Below are 20536 nucleotides of genomic sequence, written 5' to 3' on the forward strand. Positions count from 1 at the left end.
ACCTCAACATAATAAAGGCCATATATGACAAATCCTCAGTTAACATACTCAGTGGTGAAAAACTGAAAGCTTTTCCTCTAAAATTAGGAACTAGACAAGGATGTCCACTCTCCTCATTCTTACTCAACATAGTACTATATAAGTCATAGCCAGGACAAATCAGGCAAGATAAAGAAATAAAAAACATCCAAATTGGGAATGAAGGAGCTTTCAAATGTGTCTTTTTCAGAGGACATGATTCTTTCTATAGAAAAACCTAAAGGCTCCACCAAAAATTATTAAAAACAATAAACAAATATGACCCTGGCTGATGTAGCTCAGTGGATTGAGTGCTGGCCTGTGAACCAAAGGGTCATCAGTTCAGTTCTCATCCCAGTCAGGGCACATGCCTGGGTTGTAAGCCAGGTTCCTAGTTGGGGGCCTGCAAGAGGTAACCACACATTTGATGTTTCTCTCCCTCTTTTCCTCTAAAAATAAATAAATAAAACAATAAAAAATAAAACCTTACATTTAAAAAAACCAAAAACCTGAACAGATACTTCTCCCAAGACCACAAATGGCCAACAGATATATGAAAAGATACTTGACTTCACTAGTTATTAGGGAGATGCAGATCAAAACTACCATGAGCTACCACCTTATAGCTGTTAGAATAGCTATTATCACCAAGACAAGTGACAACAAGTTCAGGAGAGGTTGTGAAGAAAAAGGAACCCTCACTCACTGCTGGTAGGAATGTAAACTAGTACAGCTATGATGAACAACAGCATGGATGTTCCTTTAAAAATTAAGAATAGGGTTACAATAGGACCCATCAACTCCTCTTCTTGCTATCTACCTGAAAAATTTGAAAACATTTATTCCCAAAGACATATGCCCATGTTTTCGTCACTGCATTATTCAGTGGACAAATCATGGAAACAACTAAAGTGTTCTTCAATAGATGGATGAATACAGATGATGTGCTACATATATACAATGAAATATTAATCAGCCATAAGAAAAAATGAAATACTGCAACTTGACACCATAAATGAATCATGAGAATATCATGCAAAGCAAAATAAGTCAGACAGAAAAAGCTAGAACCATATGCTTTCACTCATACGTGGGATATAAAACTGTAAACAGCAAATGAATGAACATGAAAAACAAAAACTCACAGACACAGACAACAGTATGGTTGTTACTAGGGAACGAGGGTGGAAAGGGTAGTAAAGTTTAAAAGGTGTCAAATACCTGGAGATAGAAAATTGACTTTAGATGGCAGGCACACAATGCAATACAGAGATGATGTGTCATAGAACCATACACTTACAACCTATATAATTTTATTAACCAACGTCATCTAAGTAAATAAAAAAGAAAAAAAAAACAACAAAAAAACCCTCAAACAAAAAATCAAACAAACAAACAAACAAACAAACAAACCAGTCACTGACCACATACCAGCAAAGTCATTATAAAAAAAACTCAATGTCCCCAAAACTCAGAAACCTCATTTGTACAAGGGGAACACAACCTGCTTTATAGAATAAAAATGAGTGAGGCCCTGGCTGGTGTGGCTCAGTGGATTCAGTGCTGGCCTGCAAACCAAAAGGTTGCTAGTTAAATTCCCAGTCAGGGCACATGCCTGGGTTGCTGGCCAGGTCCCCAACAGGGGGTGTGAAAGGAGCAGCCACACACTGATGTTTGCCTCCCTCCCTTTATCCCTCCCCTTCTCCTCTCTTTAAAAATAAAATACAATCTTTGAAGAAAAAAAAAGTGAGGACAGTTATGTTAAATCAGGAACAGGACCTGATACAAAGCAGGTTCTCATTCTGTGTATGTTTAGGAAATATACAGAAGGAAGCTTATAATTTATAATAGACTAGCAGAAATTGGTAAAGGAATCCCCATTAAGATGAGGAATGATATTCAAGGGAATTGTGGCAATTCAATCTAGATGCAAGAACCATGACCAGAAATGTATTGTCAGCAGTGAGAAGAAAAAAAAATCTACCTTTTGAAACTAATGTTCTTTGCTTGACACATGTAAGCTAATAAGATTTCTACATATGAACTAGAGATTTAAGTTGTAAAACTTGATTTCTATTTCTGGTATAACAATTACAAAATAGATACAGACAGGAGACTCTGAAGCAACAGGGTACTGCAAAGAGTCCATAGGGCTAGAGTTTTAGAATGGGGCCCAGCATCTTACCATAAGTCTGCACAGAGAAAATAAAACACTAAACAAGGTCTCCAGGGCCGTAACACAATCCTCTGTGCCATTTTCACCCTAGTGAATAAAAAAGAAACACACCGAAATGTTAAAACCAAGTAAGTTTATTAAAAACAGGTAATCCAAAGAGAGCCCATAGTGTACTGACATGACAGACAGAGCCAGGAGAAATGACCACAACCACATAGATCTGGGGTCAGTGCAGAGAGCCAAGATGGGGCCCCCTACTCACTCCTACCTCTGTGGCTGGCTAAGCTGATGAAGAATGGCTCTGTAACTGTGAGGTAAAGATGAACAACAGAATCGGCAGGCTGATAGTGAGATACCCACACAACAGACAGAAGTAGTTGCCAATACAAAATTTAAAGAACTTTTAGGTAACATTCCTTATTTATTAAAAATGTGTATAACGTGTATTTAAATAGTTATATTGATTCATTATAGAAAAAAACAAAAGATTATTTTAAAAAAACTTAACCATAAGTAAGTTACCCAGAAAAAACTACTGTAAACATTTTATCGCATAACCTTGTAGACTGTGTATATGTACATGCATATGTGTATATGTGTGTATATTTTAACAAAAATGAATTATTGTTCTGTTATGGGCTTTTGCCATTAACACACATAAAGGCAAAACTGATGGGCGCCTCTGACTGACCTTCAGGATGAGTGACCCTCACTTCCTGTCTTGTACAGTTACTGTTTATGCATGGCTTAAGTCTTGAGATAGTACCCATTCATTACTCATTGTAAATCCCCAACAGGCTCAAAGAAGAGTTTTGTCAATAAATAACTGACCCTTTAAAGGTAGAAGCCACCCTGGAGATCACAGTCATATATAAAATTTGAAAACATTTATATAATTTTAGACTTCTGGCCAAGATGGAGGAATAGGTAGATATATACTGTCTCCTAGCACAACCAAAAGAACAACATTAAATTTAAAAATAATAAATAACCAGACCTGCCAGAAAATCAAACTTTATGGAAGTCTGACCCCCAAGGAGTTAAAGAAGAAACATTCATCCAGACTCATGGGAGGAACAGAGGCCTAGCAGCAAGGCAGTGGATGGAGGACCAGGCAGGTGAGACAGCGGCTGGAAGACTGGGTGGAACAACTGGGGAGTGAGACAGGCCACACAACCCAGGGTTCCAGTGCAGGGAAATAGAGCCTCAAAACCTCTGACTGAAAAAAAACCTGTAGGGGGTTGAGGTGGGAGGGAAAAACTCCCAGCCTCACATGAGAGTTTGTTGGAGAGACCCAAAGGGTCCTAGAAGGTACACAAACCCACCCGCCTGGGAATCGGCACCAGAAGGGCCCATTTGCTTGTGCGTAGCAGAGGAAGTGACTGAAAGCCAGTAGAGAGCAGAGCCTAGCAAGCAGCATTGTTTCCTCTCTGACCCTCCCCTACATACAGCGACAAGCAGCAGCAATGTGGGCTGCTCTGCCCTCGCAAATACCCAAGACTCCGCTCTTTACTACTTAACAGGTGCAATGAGACAAAAATGTGGCCCTAATGGAAGAACAGATCAAAGCTCCAAAAATACAACTAAGTGATGAAGAGATATCGCCAACCTATCAGATGCAGAGTTCAAAAACACTGGTAATCAGGATGCTCACAGAAATGGGTGAGTATGGTCACAAAATAGAGGAAAAAGTGAAGTCCATGACAAGTGAAATAAAGGAAACTGTACAGGGAACCAACAGTGACAGGAAGGAAACTGGACTTAAATGAACGATTTGGAGCAGAAGGAAGAAAAAAACATAAAACATATGACCAGAAAAGAATGAAGAAACAAGAATTCAAAAAAATGAGGAGAGGCTTAGGAACCTCAGGGACAATTTTAAACGTTCCAACATTTGAATTGTAGGGGTGCCAGAAGGAGAAGAGGAAGAGCAAGAAATGGAAAACTTAGTTGAAAACATGATGAAGGCAACTCCCCAATCCGGCAAAGGAAATAGACTTCCAGGAAGCCCAGGAAGGTCAGAGTCCCCAAAATGTTGGACCCAGGAAGCACACACCAAGGCACATCATAATTACATTACCCAAGATTAAAGAGAAGGAGAAAATCTTAAAAGCAGCAAGAGAAAGGGAGACAGTTAAGGAGTCCCCAAAAGACTATCAACAGATTTCTCTAAAGAAATCCTGCAGGCAAGAAGGGGCTGGAAAGAAGTATTAGAAGTCATGAAAGGCAAGGACCTACATCCAAGATGACTCTATCCAGTAAAGCTATCATTTAGAGTGGAAGGGCAGATGAAGTGCTTCCCAGATGAGGTCAAATTAAAGGAGTTCAGCATCACCAAGACCTTATTATATGAAATGTTAAAGGCACTTAGCTAAGAAAAAGATGATGTGCAAAACTATGAACAGAAAAATCACAACAAACTCACAAATATCAATAACTGAACCTAAAAATAAAAACAAAAACTAACTAAGCAAACAACTAGAACAGGCACAGAATCACAGAACTGGAGATCACATGGAGGGTTATCAGTAGGGAGGGTCAAGGGGGAGAATGTAGGAAAAGTTACAGGTTATAAGCATAACTGGTAGGTACAAAATACACAGGGGAAGGTTAAGAATAGTATGGGAAATGGAGAAACCAAAGAACTTGTATGTATGAGCCATAGACATGAACTAAGGGGGGGTATGCTGGTGGGAGGGGCGTGCTAGTTGAAGGGGAATAACTGTGAGGAAAAAAATGGGACAACTGTAATAGCAAAATCAATAAAATACATTTAAAAAAAGAAGAACATTTACATCACTTTATTTTGCATTCTAAGAGATCTGTTCAGATTATTCCTACATAGCCTTGAGATTCCTTCCAATATAACAAGTCCTTAATTGTGTTGTGAAAACACGCTCCATGACTTTTAAAACTTACAGGTCCTCATCCATCAAATGGTGATAAATATAGCTAATACTCAATGTAAGAAAAAGACTGTTTAAAAAACTGTAGTAGACCATCCTGCGTGGCATGGGCCTAGCCACCAGTGGCAAACATTTACTGCAAAATAACCTCCTAAAAACCATGCTAAACCTTCCAAGGACCAGTGTAACCGGTTCAACCACTCTGCCTTTTCATTTGCAAATATCCCTCTTCTGTGATGTGTTTACCCACATTCTCTCCTTTGTTTTCTGTATGAGGTAACCACCTAAAGTGACCCTGTGCATAGTTAATGAGGACCTTCTTGTATTGTGCCCAGTAAGACAATAAAAACTCACTGGAGCAAGAGGTGAGGCTTTTGCTCCTCTTGAGAGAGAAGGCGCTAGCCCTTTTCTTCCACAGGATTCGGTAGTCTGTGTGAATTTCCTTTGTTTCAGCTACAATGCCGTGGACCCCATGAGTGGGGGTCCGCAACAAAAAAATGAGAGCACTGGGCTGTATGTATTTTCAGACTTCCTAGACATTTTGATGTTCTGAAGAACAGTCTAGACTTACCTTTAACCTTCGGCGGTTCATTCTGACATACCAATTGGTGAGAATATCGACAAACTTGACCAGGCGAGGCACCACAGTATAGAGCCTATAGGCTAAAAGTAAGACCAATCAATCAGGTTGCAAGAATATACTAAGCATTTGAGGTAGTTGAGGAAAGGATGGACATAAGAACAAGTCACCCTGTTATCTAAGAGCGGCCAAGCTTGTTAAGGACAGAAAGAACCAAAGTGAAACAATCACAATGGCTCATTTACTGAGGACATACAGTATGATCATCAAAGGTCTAGGTGCACACACACACACCATCCTGTGAGCTCCTGTACGTAAGGAAAATGTAAACCCCGTATGTGTGGCTCAGAGGCCAATACTGCCCATCACATGAATCCAGAAAGCTGTTTCCCAGGAGCTATGCAAAGCTACAGCACTACAAAAGCCCAATTTACTTTACTGTGCTGCTCTGTACCTCAACTAAGACTAACACAAAAACGTCTAATGAGATGTTAAGAGATGTAACATAGGTCAATGTCTTTCTACCAGAGCAACTTTGTCCAACAAGGGACACTGGCAATGTCTGGAGAGACATTCTGGCTGTCACAACTGAGGAGGTGTGTGCTCCTGGCACCTGGCAAAGGGAATGAGAGATGCTTGCTGCTCAGTCTTGTACAACATACAGCCCAGCCACACCACAGAGAAGCACCCAGCCCAAACAACCCTTCATGCTGCCACTGAGAAACTTAGCAAGAGCTATGAATAAAACAGAACAGGCTTTCTAAGGGGAAAAACAAGGATAACTCATTTTATTGTACTTTACTTTATTGTGCTTCAAAGATATTTGGTGTTTTTTGTTCTTTTGATTTTTTTTTTCTTTTACAAATTGAAGATTTCTGGCAACCTCACAAGTCTACTAGCACCATTTTCCAAACATCATTTGCTCATTGAGTTTTTGTTTCATTTTGGTAACTGCTGCAGTATTTCAAACTTTTTCGTTACTATACTTGTAATGTGATCTATGATCTTTGATGTTACTATTATAATTGCTTTGGGGTTATCATGAATCATAACAACAAGATTATAAACTTAATTGATAAATTAGGGTTCCAAATGCTCTACTGACTGACCATTCCCCGATTTCTCTTCCATTCCTCAGGCCTCCTTATTTCCTAAGACACAGCGACATTGAAATTAGGCTAATTAATAAACCCACAATGGCCTGTAAGTGTTCAAATGAAAGAAGAGTCGCGTAACTACTTCTGGTGAAGATGCTGTGAAGACTGCTGAAATGACAACAAAGGATTTAGACTATTAAACAAACTTATTTGATAAAATAGCAGCAGGATTTGAGATTGACTCCAATTTTGAAAGAGTTCTACTGAGGGTATAAAACACTATCACACAGTATCACTGTACGTGAAAGGGTCAACTGATGCAGCAAACTTCATTATTGTCTATTTTTAAGGAACTGCCACAGCCACCAAAACCTTCAGCAACCATCACTGTGATCAGTGAGCAGACATCAAGATTGAGGAAAATACCTTCACCAGCAAAAAGACTAGTGAAGGCTCAGATGATGGGTAAACGTAAGTATGCATGTTGTGTCAGACACAATGCTTTTGCAGATTTAGTGTAAACATAACACCTATACCCACTGTGAAACCAAAAAATTCATGTGGCTCACTTTATTGTAATATTCTCTTTATTGATTATCTATTTTATTGTAGTAGCCTGGAACTGAACCCACAATATCTCCAAAAGCTTGACAGTCATATGATCCTAATTACGTATGTATAAGGGGGTAAATAGAGTCCTTCAGGATGACTGATAAACACATGGAAATTCCTGGACTAACTGTCCTATTGTTCCAAGTGTAGAGACACCTATTCCAGTGGAGGAAAGGCAGATCTGTGTCAGCAACAAAGTTTGGCTCTGCCCCTCAAACTGTTGAGTACTGTACCTGCACAGCAGCACCGGGCAACTACAGGGTGCTGAGGGAGGCAGGTCAAATTTGCTAGGGTGTGAAAAAGGAATCCCCACCTCAGGTATCCTAGTCAGTAATTTCTGGAAAATTTCTCCCTGACTTATGATTATTCTATCTCTAACCTTGAGAAAACCATCATAACCTACCTTCCCAACCTCTATATAAAACCCAATTCATGTTGTTAAGAAACAGAAATATAGAGAAATGTCTGCTTCATTATTGCTTTTCTGTATTTCCTAATTTTCCTAGACTGTTCAAGAACTACTTATTTAATAAAGCAGACCTGAAAATAAATAAAAAATGAACTATTAACAAGTACTACTTTTTGAGTACCTGTTATCTGTCAGCTACGTGTACATGATCTCTATTTGAGCCACACATACATGTGTATGATCTCTATTTGAGCCTTATAATAACTCTGACAAAGTATTTTTCACAGAAAAAAATTGAGGTTCACAGACCAGGCAATGTTCTGCCAGGGAAAAGGTAGTAGAACCACCCAACACTGAAGCCCCTAATTCCATGGGCCCATGTAGTGCTGGTGGAGAGATAAGGTCCCTCGACATCCCCTGAGACAATTACCTGGGCCTTGGACCAGCACCTCTCTACAACTAACAAGTCTTAACAAAATTTTATTTGAGTGTTAGAAGAAACAAGTATTTATCTACTGCTTTGCCTCTTCAGTATCTCTTAAAATTTCTACAAATTTCTACAAAATCTACTCTATGTTTATATATAAAACATAGTATCTAAAGGGCAATCATACAGAAGAGTCTTTAGTCCTGGGAGGAAAGCTAAAGAAAAGACGCACCTGCCATTTCGGTCTCAAAGAATGCAATGAGTGACTGCATGAAGGACACGACCCATCGGTCTGTGATGTTGGCACTTTTTTTAACCATGTTCTCATTGTAGAGGAATTCCATTTTCTCCTCCTAGGAATTGACAATTGTTGTAACATTCTGCAAGCTTGGGGGAAATTCATATCAAGAAACAAACACTTTAAAGCACTAAAACCAAAATTAATAGCCACATCCTGCCCTCCCCTCCAAAAATCCAGACCTATTGGCAATCTGCAGTTCTAATTCTCAGTAATATTTTCAGAATAAGCTCTACATTTGGGACATTAGGTCCTCAATTAGTGAATTCCATTTTTGAGTGAAATAAGGGGAACTTTGGGAAAAAAATTATTCCTCTGCACCAAAGAATGATTATGAATTGAGAAGTATTCCAAAATCTTGTCAATATGGGCTTTAGTTACTTTAAACTTGAGAAAGGAAGGACAGAAAAACTGGCAATTATATAGATAATTGACTATAAATTGAAAATGAGCCCTAGGAATTACACATTTTTCGGACTATAACACACATCCCTCCCCCATTTGGGAGGAATAATGGTTGTTAATGCTGCTGTTGAGTTCTGTTTACATTTACGTTGGTGAAATATTATGTTATTTATGTTATTAAATATTTTATCACATTTTTTGCTTCAAAATGTTTTTTTTTTCGCTATTTTCTTCCTCTATAACCTAGGTGCGTATTATGGTCTGAAAAACACGGTAGTGTCTCAGCTTGTATTTGTCACTTCAGCTAGAATGCTCTATTTCACCCATTCTTTTTCCTTTGAAAAATCTTCCTCAATCCTGAAGGCCCACCTCACCTATCCCTACTCACACAGCATCACCAGTGGCGGTAGAATGGCCATGCTGATCCTTGCCCTGATTTAAGCACCTGAGGGTGGAGCTGATGTCTTGCTGCCATGCCCAGATGAGGTTCCAGACCAGCAGGTGGCCTGCAAAGTGGACTGTTGGCCCAAAGAGGTGGTAGAAATGAAAAGCCAGGAACACTAGGGGTCTTGGGAAGGTGACTGCTTTTCTCAAACCACAGGGAAAAATCCCTCCAGAAGGTTCATTAGCAGATCTAGATAAGCAAGGGGCAGCAGGAAGCAAGTGATACGACTACTGGAGTGTGATGTTCAAAGCTCAGCTTTCCAACCAGTTTCTCAGGAAGGAATAACATTACATATTTAGTTGACAGGAATTTACTAAGCAATTCTACCTATAGGGTGCTTGAGGTAAAAAGGTGAACGGTATCTGGGCCCTGACCCCACATGCAGTACTAAAAGCGCAGACAGGCACATGTGTAATGGAGCCTGCTGGCCCAAGGGCAGTCACTGGGGCAGGGGAGGTGGCTTCTTAGAGAATGCCTGATGAAATTTTCTAATACATCACAATCATTACTCTAAATCCTAACAACCCAATGAGAATTTCCCTTATGTACAGAGTCTTAGCCCAAACACCCCCATCAAAAGGCCTTCTCTGACCACCCATTTGCAGCAGCCTTTACTGGATATTCAATCTCAGACAGTAGCTGACTCTTCACAGGCTCCACCATGCCACCCCTACTGGTTCCATGAGGGGTGGGGAGGTGGCTAAATGTATACCAAATGCAACTTTTCTACAGGTGAGGCTCCTGTGTCTGTATAGGTAAGCCTGCCCATACAGCTTAGCTCCAACCCATGCTCCTAGCTCAGCAAGGACCCCAGATACCTTCACCTATGGATTCCCAAGTGTCTCTGAGCTTCCACCCATAGGGCTTGAGCAAACCCAGCTCAACATAGCTGGGAAGGCACCTTGGCCCACTTCCAGCTCAAACCACAGCACTTTGGTCCACACCTTCTGCAGTCTTAGGATGTTCTGGATGAAGAAGCGATAGGCATTGTACCAAGGGAGTAGCACATCTTTCAGGACATCACGCACACCTTCCTCTTTAAAGCGGAGGTTTTCTGCTCTGACCACAGGGGAGTTAATCAGATACAATCTGGAAATAAAATTTACACAAAAAAGGAATATAGATGCTACCAATTATTATGTGACATTTTGCTAGGTTAACACCAAAATGATCATTTCTTCTAAAAAGGGGGTAATTATGAGTAGTCTTCTCATGGTCTATATAAAACTGACAAAGCTCTTACTTTTACATATAATAGACTCAGCAAATTATAAAAGGAGATGTAGCCCCCACAACAAATGTAGCACTGGACCAACCTAGAGAAATGCCCTGTGCTGGTCTCAGCTCAGGCCATTGGTGGTGGGTATGGCAGAACCAAGAGGAAGCAGCCAGGACACATCCAGGCACGAAGGACTCACCAGGAGCCAGGACAGAGAGGCTTTTAACCTGAACACTTAATGTTCATGACTATGGCTATTTCAAGCAGCAGCTCACATTCTCTAAAAGGTTTTCAATATTAATTTTTACTTGCTCTAGTATAAACATACCTCATATGACTCTTTTGAAAAGTAGAAAATAGAAATAAATGATGTAACACCAACAAGACAGGGAAAACTTAGACAGAGGTCCTTGTCCTCTAAAAGATTTCTAGATTTGAAAATGTCATTATTATTCAGTAAAACACTTTGGGTAGAGCAAGGGGGTTTAAGTCAACACCATACAAATTTAACCCCACCTAAAACAGAGATACATTTTAAAAAGCTAATTATAAACTAAATGTAAGGAATATGATTAACAGAATGAGAGGTGAGAGGTGCTTACATAAGAAATGACAAATACACACAAGGGAGAGCACTGGTTTATACCTGAGGGCATCAGCACCATATTTATGGATGATTGAAAGTGGATCTGGATAATTCTTTTTTCGTTTGCTCATTTTTTGGCCATCACTTGAAAAACAAAAGGGAGATGTCAAATAAGTTAACTTTACAGTATCTTTATATATGGTTATAGATATTTTCAATTGGAATATATAAATGCAAATGGCATACAAGTAAATGTTAAGGTACAACAATAAAGTTGTTTTGTTAATACCCATGGGCTTGTTTTTTTAAATACTGTGTTGAGTCCATGAAGAATCTTCAGGGTAGACAAAGGCAGCAGGACATCATAATTTAACAGTAAAAAATATAGACTAGGAAGTTATCCCAGAGAAATGAAAGTCTACAGTTATGCAAAACCTGTACCCAAGTTCATAGCATTATTCATTGTCTGTAAAAACTTGAAACAACCCCAAGGTCCTTTAGCACGAGAATAGTCAAACTTAGGGTCACCCACACAGTAAAGAGAAAGAAACACAGATACATGAGCACCTGAGGGAACACCCAGGGAATAACACTGACCAAAAAAATCTACTCCCAAAAAGTTATATATGGTATGATTCCATTTACATAACATACTTGAAATGGCACACTTGAGCTCACCACTTATTTATTGTGTGACCTTACTTTTTCTGTACCTCAAATGTCAAAACACGGTAATAAAAGAACACATCTTACATAGTTCTGGGGATTAAGTGAGTAAAGATGTGTAAATATTCACAACAGGCCTACTGTCATCCTCCCCACTCATGGCACATAAAGCTGGGTATCTATGTAAATATTTTTAATTTCTTATTTTTGTTTAGGTTTTACTTTTAATAACTTGAGGAAGTGTAATCAAAGGATTCCAATATAAAACCAGAAACCTCTAGAACTCATAATTTCCTAATATATTAAAAAAGAAAACAAAAATCTATATAAAGGACCAGTATACAGACTAAGAGCTATAACCAAAAGTACTTTAAGAAAGTCTAAAATGACAAATGTTATTTCATCACTAGAATTATCCCAAGCAAGTCCTCCCTTTTTGCCTACTCCATTATGCTTAGCTTCCAATCCAAGTCTTCCCCCTAAGACAGAGGAAGTGTGGAGACAGAACACAAAAGATGCAAAAGTACACAAAAACAGGAGCTGGATGAAAAGGAAGGTAGCAAGAAGTACAGAAGCAGAAAAGAAAAAGTAGTAAGAGCAGAGTTGGGGCATTCCTAAATTCCCCTATTCATGAAGAGCAGTAAGGGGAAGGGGAACTGGAACTTGTCAAGACACAAAGGAATACACCTGCCTTGCAAGAATGAGTCCATTCGCAATCACATTCCTGAAGGGCGGCTGTCCAAAGAGAGCTGTGGCCAGCACCAGAAGAGTGTAAAACCTGGGAAAAAAATCCCACAAAGAAAGTTAAAAAACAAACAACAAAACAAAACCCCCAAAAGAAGTCTAGCATAGGAAAAAAACTGTACTTACTTATTGAACTGAATTTCTATTTTTGATCTGTTACACTTCTTGATAATCACTTAAGGCAAGGATTTTAATTCCAGTGACATTAAAATCATGCCAGGATCGTTGAAAAATTACACACAAGACCCACTGCAGATCAGTCACATTTAAGCTTCCGATTAGAAAAATACATGACTGAAAGCAAATAAAGGCCTGGATCGAGGTACTGACCCCAGTTGAGGATAGTACCATCACCCTTCTTGGGGAGCCAGCTGAACAGCCTTAAGGCAGAGCACAGCAGGGTAGCAATGGGTGGCCTCTCAGGACCTTCCCACATAACACAAGGCTGAAAATCAGATGTATGTCGCCATTAGCACAAGGTCATATGGGATAGTCTGATGACCTCCCCAACCCCACATGGCCAAAAAGGCAAAAAGCACCCTCGTTCCAAAGTCAAAAGATAGATTATAAGAGCAGAGAAAATGTTTTTATTCTGTCAGATATCACATATGTCATTTATTTGCTAGCTAGCCTCACATCCCTATAAGCTGTACCAGTTAAGTGAGGCTCTTATGTCACCTCCAACCTGATTTTGCACTGCAAGACCATTATGAGACATGAATAGGTGATGTCATAGACCAGACTCCATGTCTAACATGAACACCTGACCTCTAAAGTATGTCAAGAGGACTCTGGTACCTAGGAGAGGCAGCCCACAACTGAGTAAAGAGGAGAGGAGGAGTGTGCACAGGGAACCCATATAAGGACTATTATTAGTTGTCAGCTGTCACCACTCCTCAGAGAATCTCCTTAGGAATAGGAGTTTGTGCCTGGTAGCTCTTCTTATAGGTAAATGGACTGTAAAGTGAAAATAGCACATTCCAAAGCATTAAGGCTAGAATTTAATCAGTTTGTGATGACTACCACAGTTTGCAAAAGCAAAAACTCCACCAACATTCCTTAAACACCCCTGTAGAAACATTACTAATGAAAGTATAATTAGAACCTGGGCCAATCAAGCTCATCCACAAAAAGAAGGTAACTAACCTTTTTATAATTAAGAGGATGAGGGTACTGCTTTAAATAAGGCACCAGATAAAACCAATGCCACAACCCTCTCCCCATGTTTTTTTTAAATCTAGATTTTTTTCAAATGTTAATTTTGGAAGGCTAATCTAGCATCTGAGCATATTTCCAAGTAATCCTTTTTCACATTTGTAGGACCCCACCCATTATCTTGTAGGTAAATACTTACTCGACATCTGAATAAACGACTTGAAGTGATCAAGCTATGACCACATATTAAGAGTTTTGTATCATTTACATTTCCAGTGAAACAAATCTCTATATTCCAAGATGTCAGTGAAATAATTAAATCTGAGACTACACCCTACCACAGACAGAGATTCCTACTTAAAAGATTCCTAGCTTGGTCCCAAGAAGCAGGGGCCCTCTCACTTGACACAATCTTCCCAGCACATAGCAGATAAATACTAGGTGCTCAGTAAAATAACTGCTAAACAAAATCAAATCAACAAAACACTTGAAAGAACCAGGAACATACCATCCTCTGGTTTGGTCAATGCCTTCGGCAATGAAGTCTGCAGGAAATGCATCTTCAAACTCTTTCTTGTTTTCAAATGGATAATGAACTTGAGCATAGGGCATGCTGCCACTCTCAAACCAACAGTCAAACACTTCAGAGATGCGGCGCAGCGATCCCTTCCCACAGCGTGAAGGAATGGTCAGATGGTCAATACTAACAAACAAAAATATAGCCATTCTATTAATTTTAAACTTAATAGAACGTGCAGTTGAAATGCCAGCAGGAAACACAATTCCTGACAAACTTCATATGTATCTATGAACAGAAACATCAGCAGTCATCACAGGCTTACAGAGAGCACTCAAACTAGAGGCACTCAAACTAGAAGTCCTCTGACATCTAACTCAAGAACAGAAGTCACCCTTCCTCATTATGACACAAGTCATCAAGAACAATGTAATTCAGCATATCAGTGTTTGATTTCTATATGTAGCTCTATGATCCACTATAGAGACCATGTCTTAACAGGCCAGGACCTAGCCCAATGCTCTCTGAATGACAGAACTGACAGGAATAAAGCATTCAGAAACTGACCTCTCTCTGTGGAGATCTGAGATCTTTGCTCTTGACAGTTCTTCAAGTTCCGCAATTGACCCAATGCATACTATCTGTCAAAACAAAGTTAAAAAGCAGGAGTGCCAGAGCGGCAAAGATCACACAGAATTAATTTCTGTTGACACTGAAGTTTAGAAACCTTTTGATCTACAGGATAGTTATCACCAACATGGCTTACCCTCATGAAAGACTACAGGTGACCATCTGAAGAGGTGAGCATACTTCACTTCTTTGCTACGTAGTCCCATATCGGAGGGAGGCCCTATAATGTATCTCCCCTGAATAACGTCTCCCCTGGGAGACGTTATTCAGACTTTAGGGAAGATGCTGGGTGTGCTCCTCCACCCCTGCACCACATGTCTTGGTGTACCACAGATTACTTTCAGTAGTGAATAGTTTCTGAAGATTAGCTATCCATTCAATGTGAAGGGCTAATCTGTGTAAAAGGGTCAGCTCTTTACTGCTTGGAGCTGACAGCTGCTCTGTATAAAAGCTGAAGCTAGCCCTGGCTGGTGTAGCTCAGTGGATTGAGCACCAAATGCGAACTAAAGTGTAGCTGGTTCGATTCACAGTCAAGGCACAAGCCTGGGATGCAGGCCAGGTCCCCAGGGGGAACTACGTGAGAGGCAACCACACATTGATGTTTGTTTTCCTCTCTTCCTCTGTCCCCTTCCCTCTAAAAATAAATAAATAAAATCTGAAAATCCTAAAAAATAAAAACCCAAATAAATAAAAGCCAAGGCTCCCTTGGTGGCCTCCTCCTTTCAGTGTCTCTGTCCTTTCTCAGGTTGCCTAGTTTCCCTCTATAAAAAAGATTTTACACATTCACAGCCATCACCTCAACATGTATTTCTTGGGCATTTCTAATGTCCACATCTATGCTGAAAATAACGAGTGGAAGTGAAATAACTAGACTCGTACACTAAGACATTTTAAGTTTCTTCCTTGCACTTGAATTCAGTTCATTAAGCTGAAATCTTCTAAGTCAAAGCTAGAACTAAATTATTGTGCTGAATCCAAATAGTTACAAGATATTAGAATTATGTCCAGGTAAGGAGGCTGAGAGATGGGTCCAGCTGGGGCACTCACAACAGGAAGCATTATCTGATGGGGCAGCACCAACAGTGACTGCTATCAGCTCTCATCCAAGGGTTGTCTGTTACCTAGTGAACACTCTTGGTTTCTTTCTCTGCATCTTCCTGACCAGTCCTGAAAAGTCTTCCAATTGAGCTATTTTACTGTTGCCTTTCAGGTCCCAATGTACTAGAAATTTACTGATGTCCCTGGGCCACTGTGGTCCATGACTGCTCTAATTCTAATGCTCTCAGTTTTCAGCAACAGACATGAAAAGAAGGTCTCATCACGGGAATACATCTGAAGTCCTATATATATATTTATGTATACATACACTCATACAATCATTTATTTTCAGATTAAAAGTCTGCAATGCTTTCGTATTTTTTTTTTAGTCTTCTTTTTTCATTGTTGTAAGTGAAGGGTATAGAGCAGGGGTGTCAAACTCATTTTCACTGGGGGCCACATCAGCCTCAAGGTTGCCTTCAAAGGGCCGAAATAATTTTAGGACTGTATAAATGTAACTACTCCTTAACTGTTAAAGGGCTGAAATTATATTTGGCCCTTTAGCAACAGAAACAATTTAATGTGTGTTCCCAGAAAAAAACACAAATTACATTCAAGGAAAACTAAAGTAAAAATAACTTAAAATGCTAACATTCTTATTTAGTTATGATAAAGGAAAGAAAAATTAGGGAAAAAAAGGGGGGGGGGAAGAGACCATATTCTTTTGCCCCCATATTCAGATGAAACAAACAAACAAAAAAGGTCTCAACAAGAGTCAACATACAAAACTACCACCAGCCTCACCTCCTTGAAGTCCTCACTGACCCACAGTGGGATAGGGGTGCCCCAGTATCTGTTTCTGGAAATTGCCCAGTCACGTGCATCTCTCAGCCAATTCCCAAATCGCTTTTCTCGCACAAACTCTGGGACCCTGCAATAAACAGGTCAGAAACCCAATCCACCTAAGAACATTACTAAGTAAATTTGTAAATGGCACCTGTAAAAATGCTCTGGAAAGGCTGATCTCAATCCTCCTGGGAGATTATTTTCTGCATGGACAGCACTAGATGACTGACAGTGGCTATATCTGCCATGAATTAATCCCAGTGAAGATGCTTTTTAATAGGAAACCTGACATCACCCATGCTTCCCCATCCTACTCTCCAAGTAGGACTGCCACAATTTTCTGTCACCAATGCTAGCAAGCCTGGCCCCACTAATATCTACTTTCTGGGTATTTCATGCAATAGTTCTCTTACTGTAACTCACTACCACAGGCATCTGATCACCTAGAAAATACCACTCTGAACAGGTAGGCTGTTGGTAGCTACCTGGTAGCTGCCTCTCCAGGATCACCTGCAATCCCCATGGTACTGCATGTTAGGCTCCAGCAATGGGGCAAATCCCTCAGATTCAGCTTCTCACCTCATTGCTTTCACTAGTACCATCTGTCTGCTTTGCTAACCTTCACCCAGCAGTCCTTGTATTAGCCATCACTCCCCCAAGTTTCTACTGCCTCTGATTGCTAAATGACTCCTTATCCTTTGAGGTTCAGCTTTGCAAAAAACCTTCCCAAACTTAAGGTTGAGTTAGGACACCCGAGGCTCCTGAACATTCTGTCTTTAGTCCTGTATCCTAAATGCTAGATTTTAGGCCTGCATGATGCCACAAGGCTCCCATACTAACATTCTATACTAAGCCCATCACACATTAGGAAAGCTAAAGAACTCCTTAGGTATAAAAAGAAAAAAAAAACAAAACGTCTTTTCTTGAAAAATCAGGGTCACTTTCCTAGAAAAAAAGAGAAAGCTATAGCCTTTTGTTTATAATGCCCAGAGATTCTGCCCATTCTTCCAAAATTAAATGCAGCTTTTAAGTTCTTGTTAGAAGTAAAAAATACTAATCTCTCTCCAAACTCTCAGTGAAAAACATTATTCTGCAATACATGAGTCAATCTTACTTTATTTTTCTAACAGGTTGAACTAACGCCTCTGTGGTCAGATTATTAGGGAAGAGAAAGGCTTCTGTCCCTACAGTGCTTATCAATGAAGCCAGCCTGCATCTTCATAGTTAAGGAACTAAACAAGCATCAAAAGCAGTAGCTGATCCTTAAATAACACATGTGTAAATGGCAGAGTCCACTTATATGCAATTTTTTTTCAACTGATTGACTTGTCCATCTCAAACCCATGTTGTTAAAGGGTCAACTCCAATGTTGAGAATCCACGGATGTGGAGAGTTGATTGTAGTTATACATGGATTTTTTAATGTACAGAGATTAATGCCCCTTACCTCTGCATTGCTCAAGGTTCAAGTGATGTTATAAATGGATTTTGTGGGTATATTTAAAACTAAACGTTTACCCTGAAAGTTCAGCCAGGTATTTTTCAGTCATTCTATTCTGTTATTTGCATAAACAGCAGTTTCTCATTTCTATTGGGTTTAAAAGAAAGACTCCTTCATGGGCCTTATAAAGAAAATAATTACTTTGTTATGTCTTAGATGGTTATTAAAGTTATCATAATTGGGGAAAGTATACATCAATACTTACTAACTATATGATAAAGGACATTATGAAGACTCATGTCTCATTGCTCACCAGTAACACAAATCATTGTTCTTCAGCAGCTGGTCTACCATGTGTTCAACCCGCACAAACCAGCTGGGCACCGCTTTGTAAATAAGGGGAGTGTCCGACCTGGGGAAGCAGAAATGGAGGTGTGGCTGGTAAGACTAAGGTGTGCAGGTGCTCAGGGTAGCAACAACCATTAGTTTCTCACTGGTGTCACCACCATTAACTTGGCCTTCTGCCAACATTCATGTCTACTGCAAAATGAATGTCTATGTCTTTAGTATTGGTCATGGACCTACATAATACCAAGAAAGGTAAAAGTTAACAAAACAACAATATAAGAAAAAAAGTCCTCATATAGTTCTGCTGGTGTGTGACAGCTGTCTAAAAAATGGTATCAACTTCAGCAAAGACAAAACGTGATGCCACTAAACATTCTAATTCACCCACATATTTAGAACCTTCTTTAAATGGTACATTGCATATTTCTCACTAAATTCCATTAGAAAATGTTAGGCCTGTCTTATCCTAAAGAAATGTGAACCCAACACAAACATATTTGTCTATGTGAGATAATAGAAAATATACATATATGTGCATGTACATACACACACATGGTTCTTGCCCATGGTTTGCCCATGGTTCTTGGCACAGAGGTCCTGAAACCCTTATAATTTCTTTGGTGATAAGAGCACTGGGAACATCTTTAGTTCTAATATTTGGTCTTGGATACTAGTTCTTGATATAAAGCTCCTAAAACCCTTGTAATTTTTTGGTTGACAGGAGTGTCTTTTGTTCTAATGAGGTGACTCTATATGGGGTTCCTTGGATGGGGGCTGGTCACCAGAAAGACCAAACCCAATAGCTTGGAATATTCAGCACTGTACCTATCCTCCTGATTAAATCCCAAAAGTATGGAATGTACGGGGTTTCCAGGTTGAAGAACACATCCACATACTGGAAGGGTGAGCACCTCCCCTCCACAGGACAAATGCTCCTGCTCATAGGACCCTTCCAGACCCCTCCCTATGTATATGTCTTCATCTGGCTGTTCATGCATATCCTTTAACAAATATAAGTATTTTCAGGAGTTTTGTGAGCCTCTCTAGCAAATTAATTGAATCCAAGGAGGGGAGAGCTGGAACATCTGATCTCAAGCGAGTCCATTGATCAGGGGAAAACTTGGGTTTGTGACTGGCATCTAGAGTGCGTGTTGTGTTTGTGTCCCATTCTTGTGGGACTGATCCCTTAACCTCTGAGTAAATACTGTTGGAATTAAATTAAATAATAGGACACCCAGCTAGTGTCAAAGAAAATTGCTTGGTGTGGAGGAAAAAACCTTCACTATTTTGGTGACTCAAAAGTGTCAGAAGTGAAGTTTATAAAGGGAATAGTAAAGAAGACTCACAGGATAATGAAACAGTAGGAAAGAGATAATTTTTTTTTCTGTAGAGCACAAGGCTGTTTTTTTTTCTGTTACAGTCTATGCCTATATTTCTCAGACAACACCTGAGGAACAAGTAAATGTATGCATTCATAAAATTATCCTCGAAACAAAAAGGCAGTTTCCAAACACTAACTCCAAAGAATACAACTGAGATGGAAACCACAAACTAATGGAATGGGCACATACATTAAGTACATGCACAAATCTAAAACTCTAACTATAAAACTCTTTTCTCCTTACCTCCAACAGAAAGGATAGCTATGAGTGAAGGTGCTGGCAACAAGAAGTCGGCCTTGTTCCTTCAGGGTCCTGATGATATTTTTGTCAGCATCCTGTTTAAAAAAAAATTAAAATCTAGACATTAAAATATCCTACAGTACTTAGTAACACAATATAATTAAGTGTATTAGCCAAGTCTGGTATTTGGTTACTTTTATTAAGAGTATACAGCACAAATAACAAATATATTATGAAAGACGTGACCCATATTTTAGATATCTTGTAACTTCACGTACTTTTTAAGTATATTCCACACCATTAAGGTACTGAAGTTTTGAATCAGCAATAGTTACCCCAAAGTCACAAAGAT

At 39.5% G+C, this 20536-nt stretch overlaps 1 protein-coding gene across 3 annotated transcripts in view; it reads right to left on the reverse strand.

Annotated features, from left to right (window-relative positions):
* Positions 1-20536, reverse strand: part of IARS1 (isoleucyl-tRNA synthetase 1) — a 109727-nt gene that overhangs the window by 45150 nt on the left and 44041 nt on the right. For all 3 annotated transcript variants that reach the window (XM_045844731.1, XM_045844729.1, XM_045844730.1), the window contains 11 exons: positions 20188-20279; positions 18528-18626; positions 16733-16859; positions 14828-14901; positions 14252-14446; positions 12536-12622; positions 11239-11322; positions 10318-10462; positions 8458-8578; positions 5672-5763; positions 2204-2281 (listed from right to left, as the gene is read on the reverse strand). In XM_045844731.1, coding sequence (XP_045700687.1) covers positions 2204-2281; positions 5672-5763; positions 8458-8578; positions 10318-10462; positions 11239-11322; positions 12536-12622; positions 14252-14446; positions 14828-14901; positions 16733-16859; positions 18528-18626; positions 20188-20279 — 1194 coding nt within the window. The remainder of the gene's footprint in view (positions 1-2203; positions 2282-5671; positions 5764-8457; positions 8579-10317; positions 10463-11238; positions 11323-12535; positions 12623-14251; positions 14447-14827; positions 14902-16732; positions 16860-18527; positions 18627-20187; positions 20280-20536) is intronic.

Source organism: Phyllostomus hastatus, unplaced genomic scaffold, assembly GCF_019186645.2.
Source record: "Phyllostomus hastatus isolate PE091 unplaced genomic scaffold, TTU_PhHast_1.1 phas_contig_41, whole genome shotgun sequence".
Lineage (NCBI taxonomy): Eukaryota > Metazoa > Chordata > Mammalia > Chiroptera > Phyllostomidae > Phyllostomus > Phyllostomus hastatus.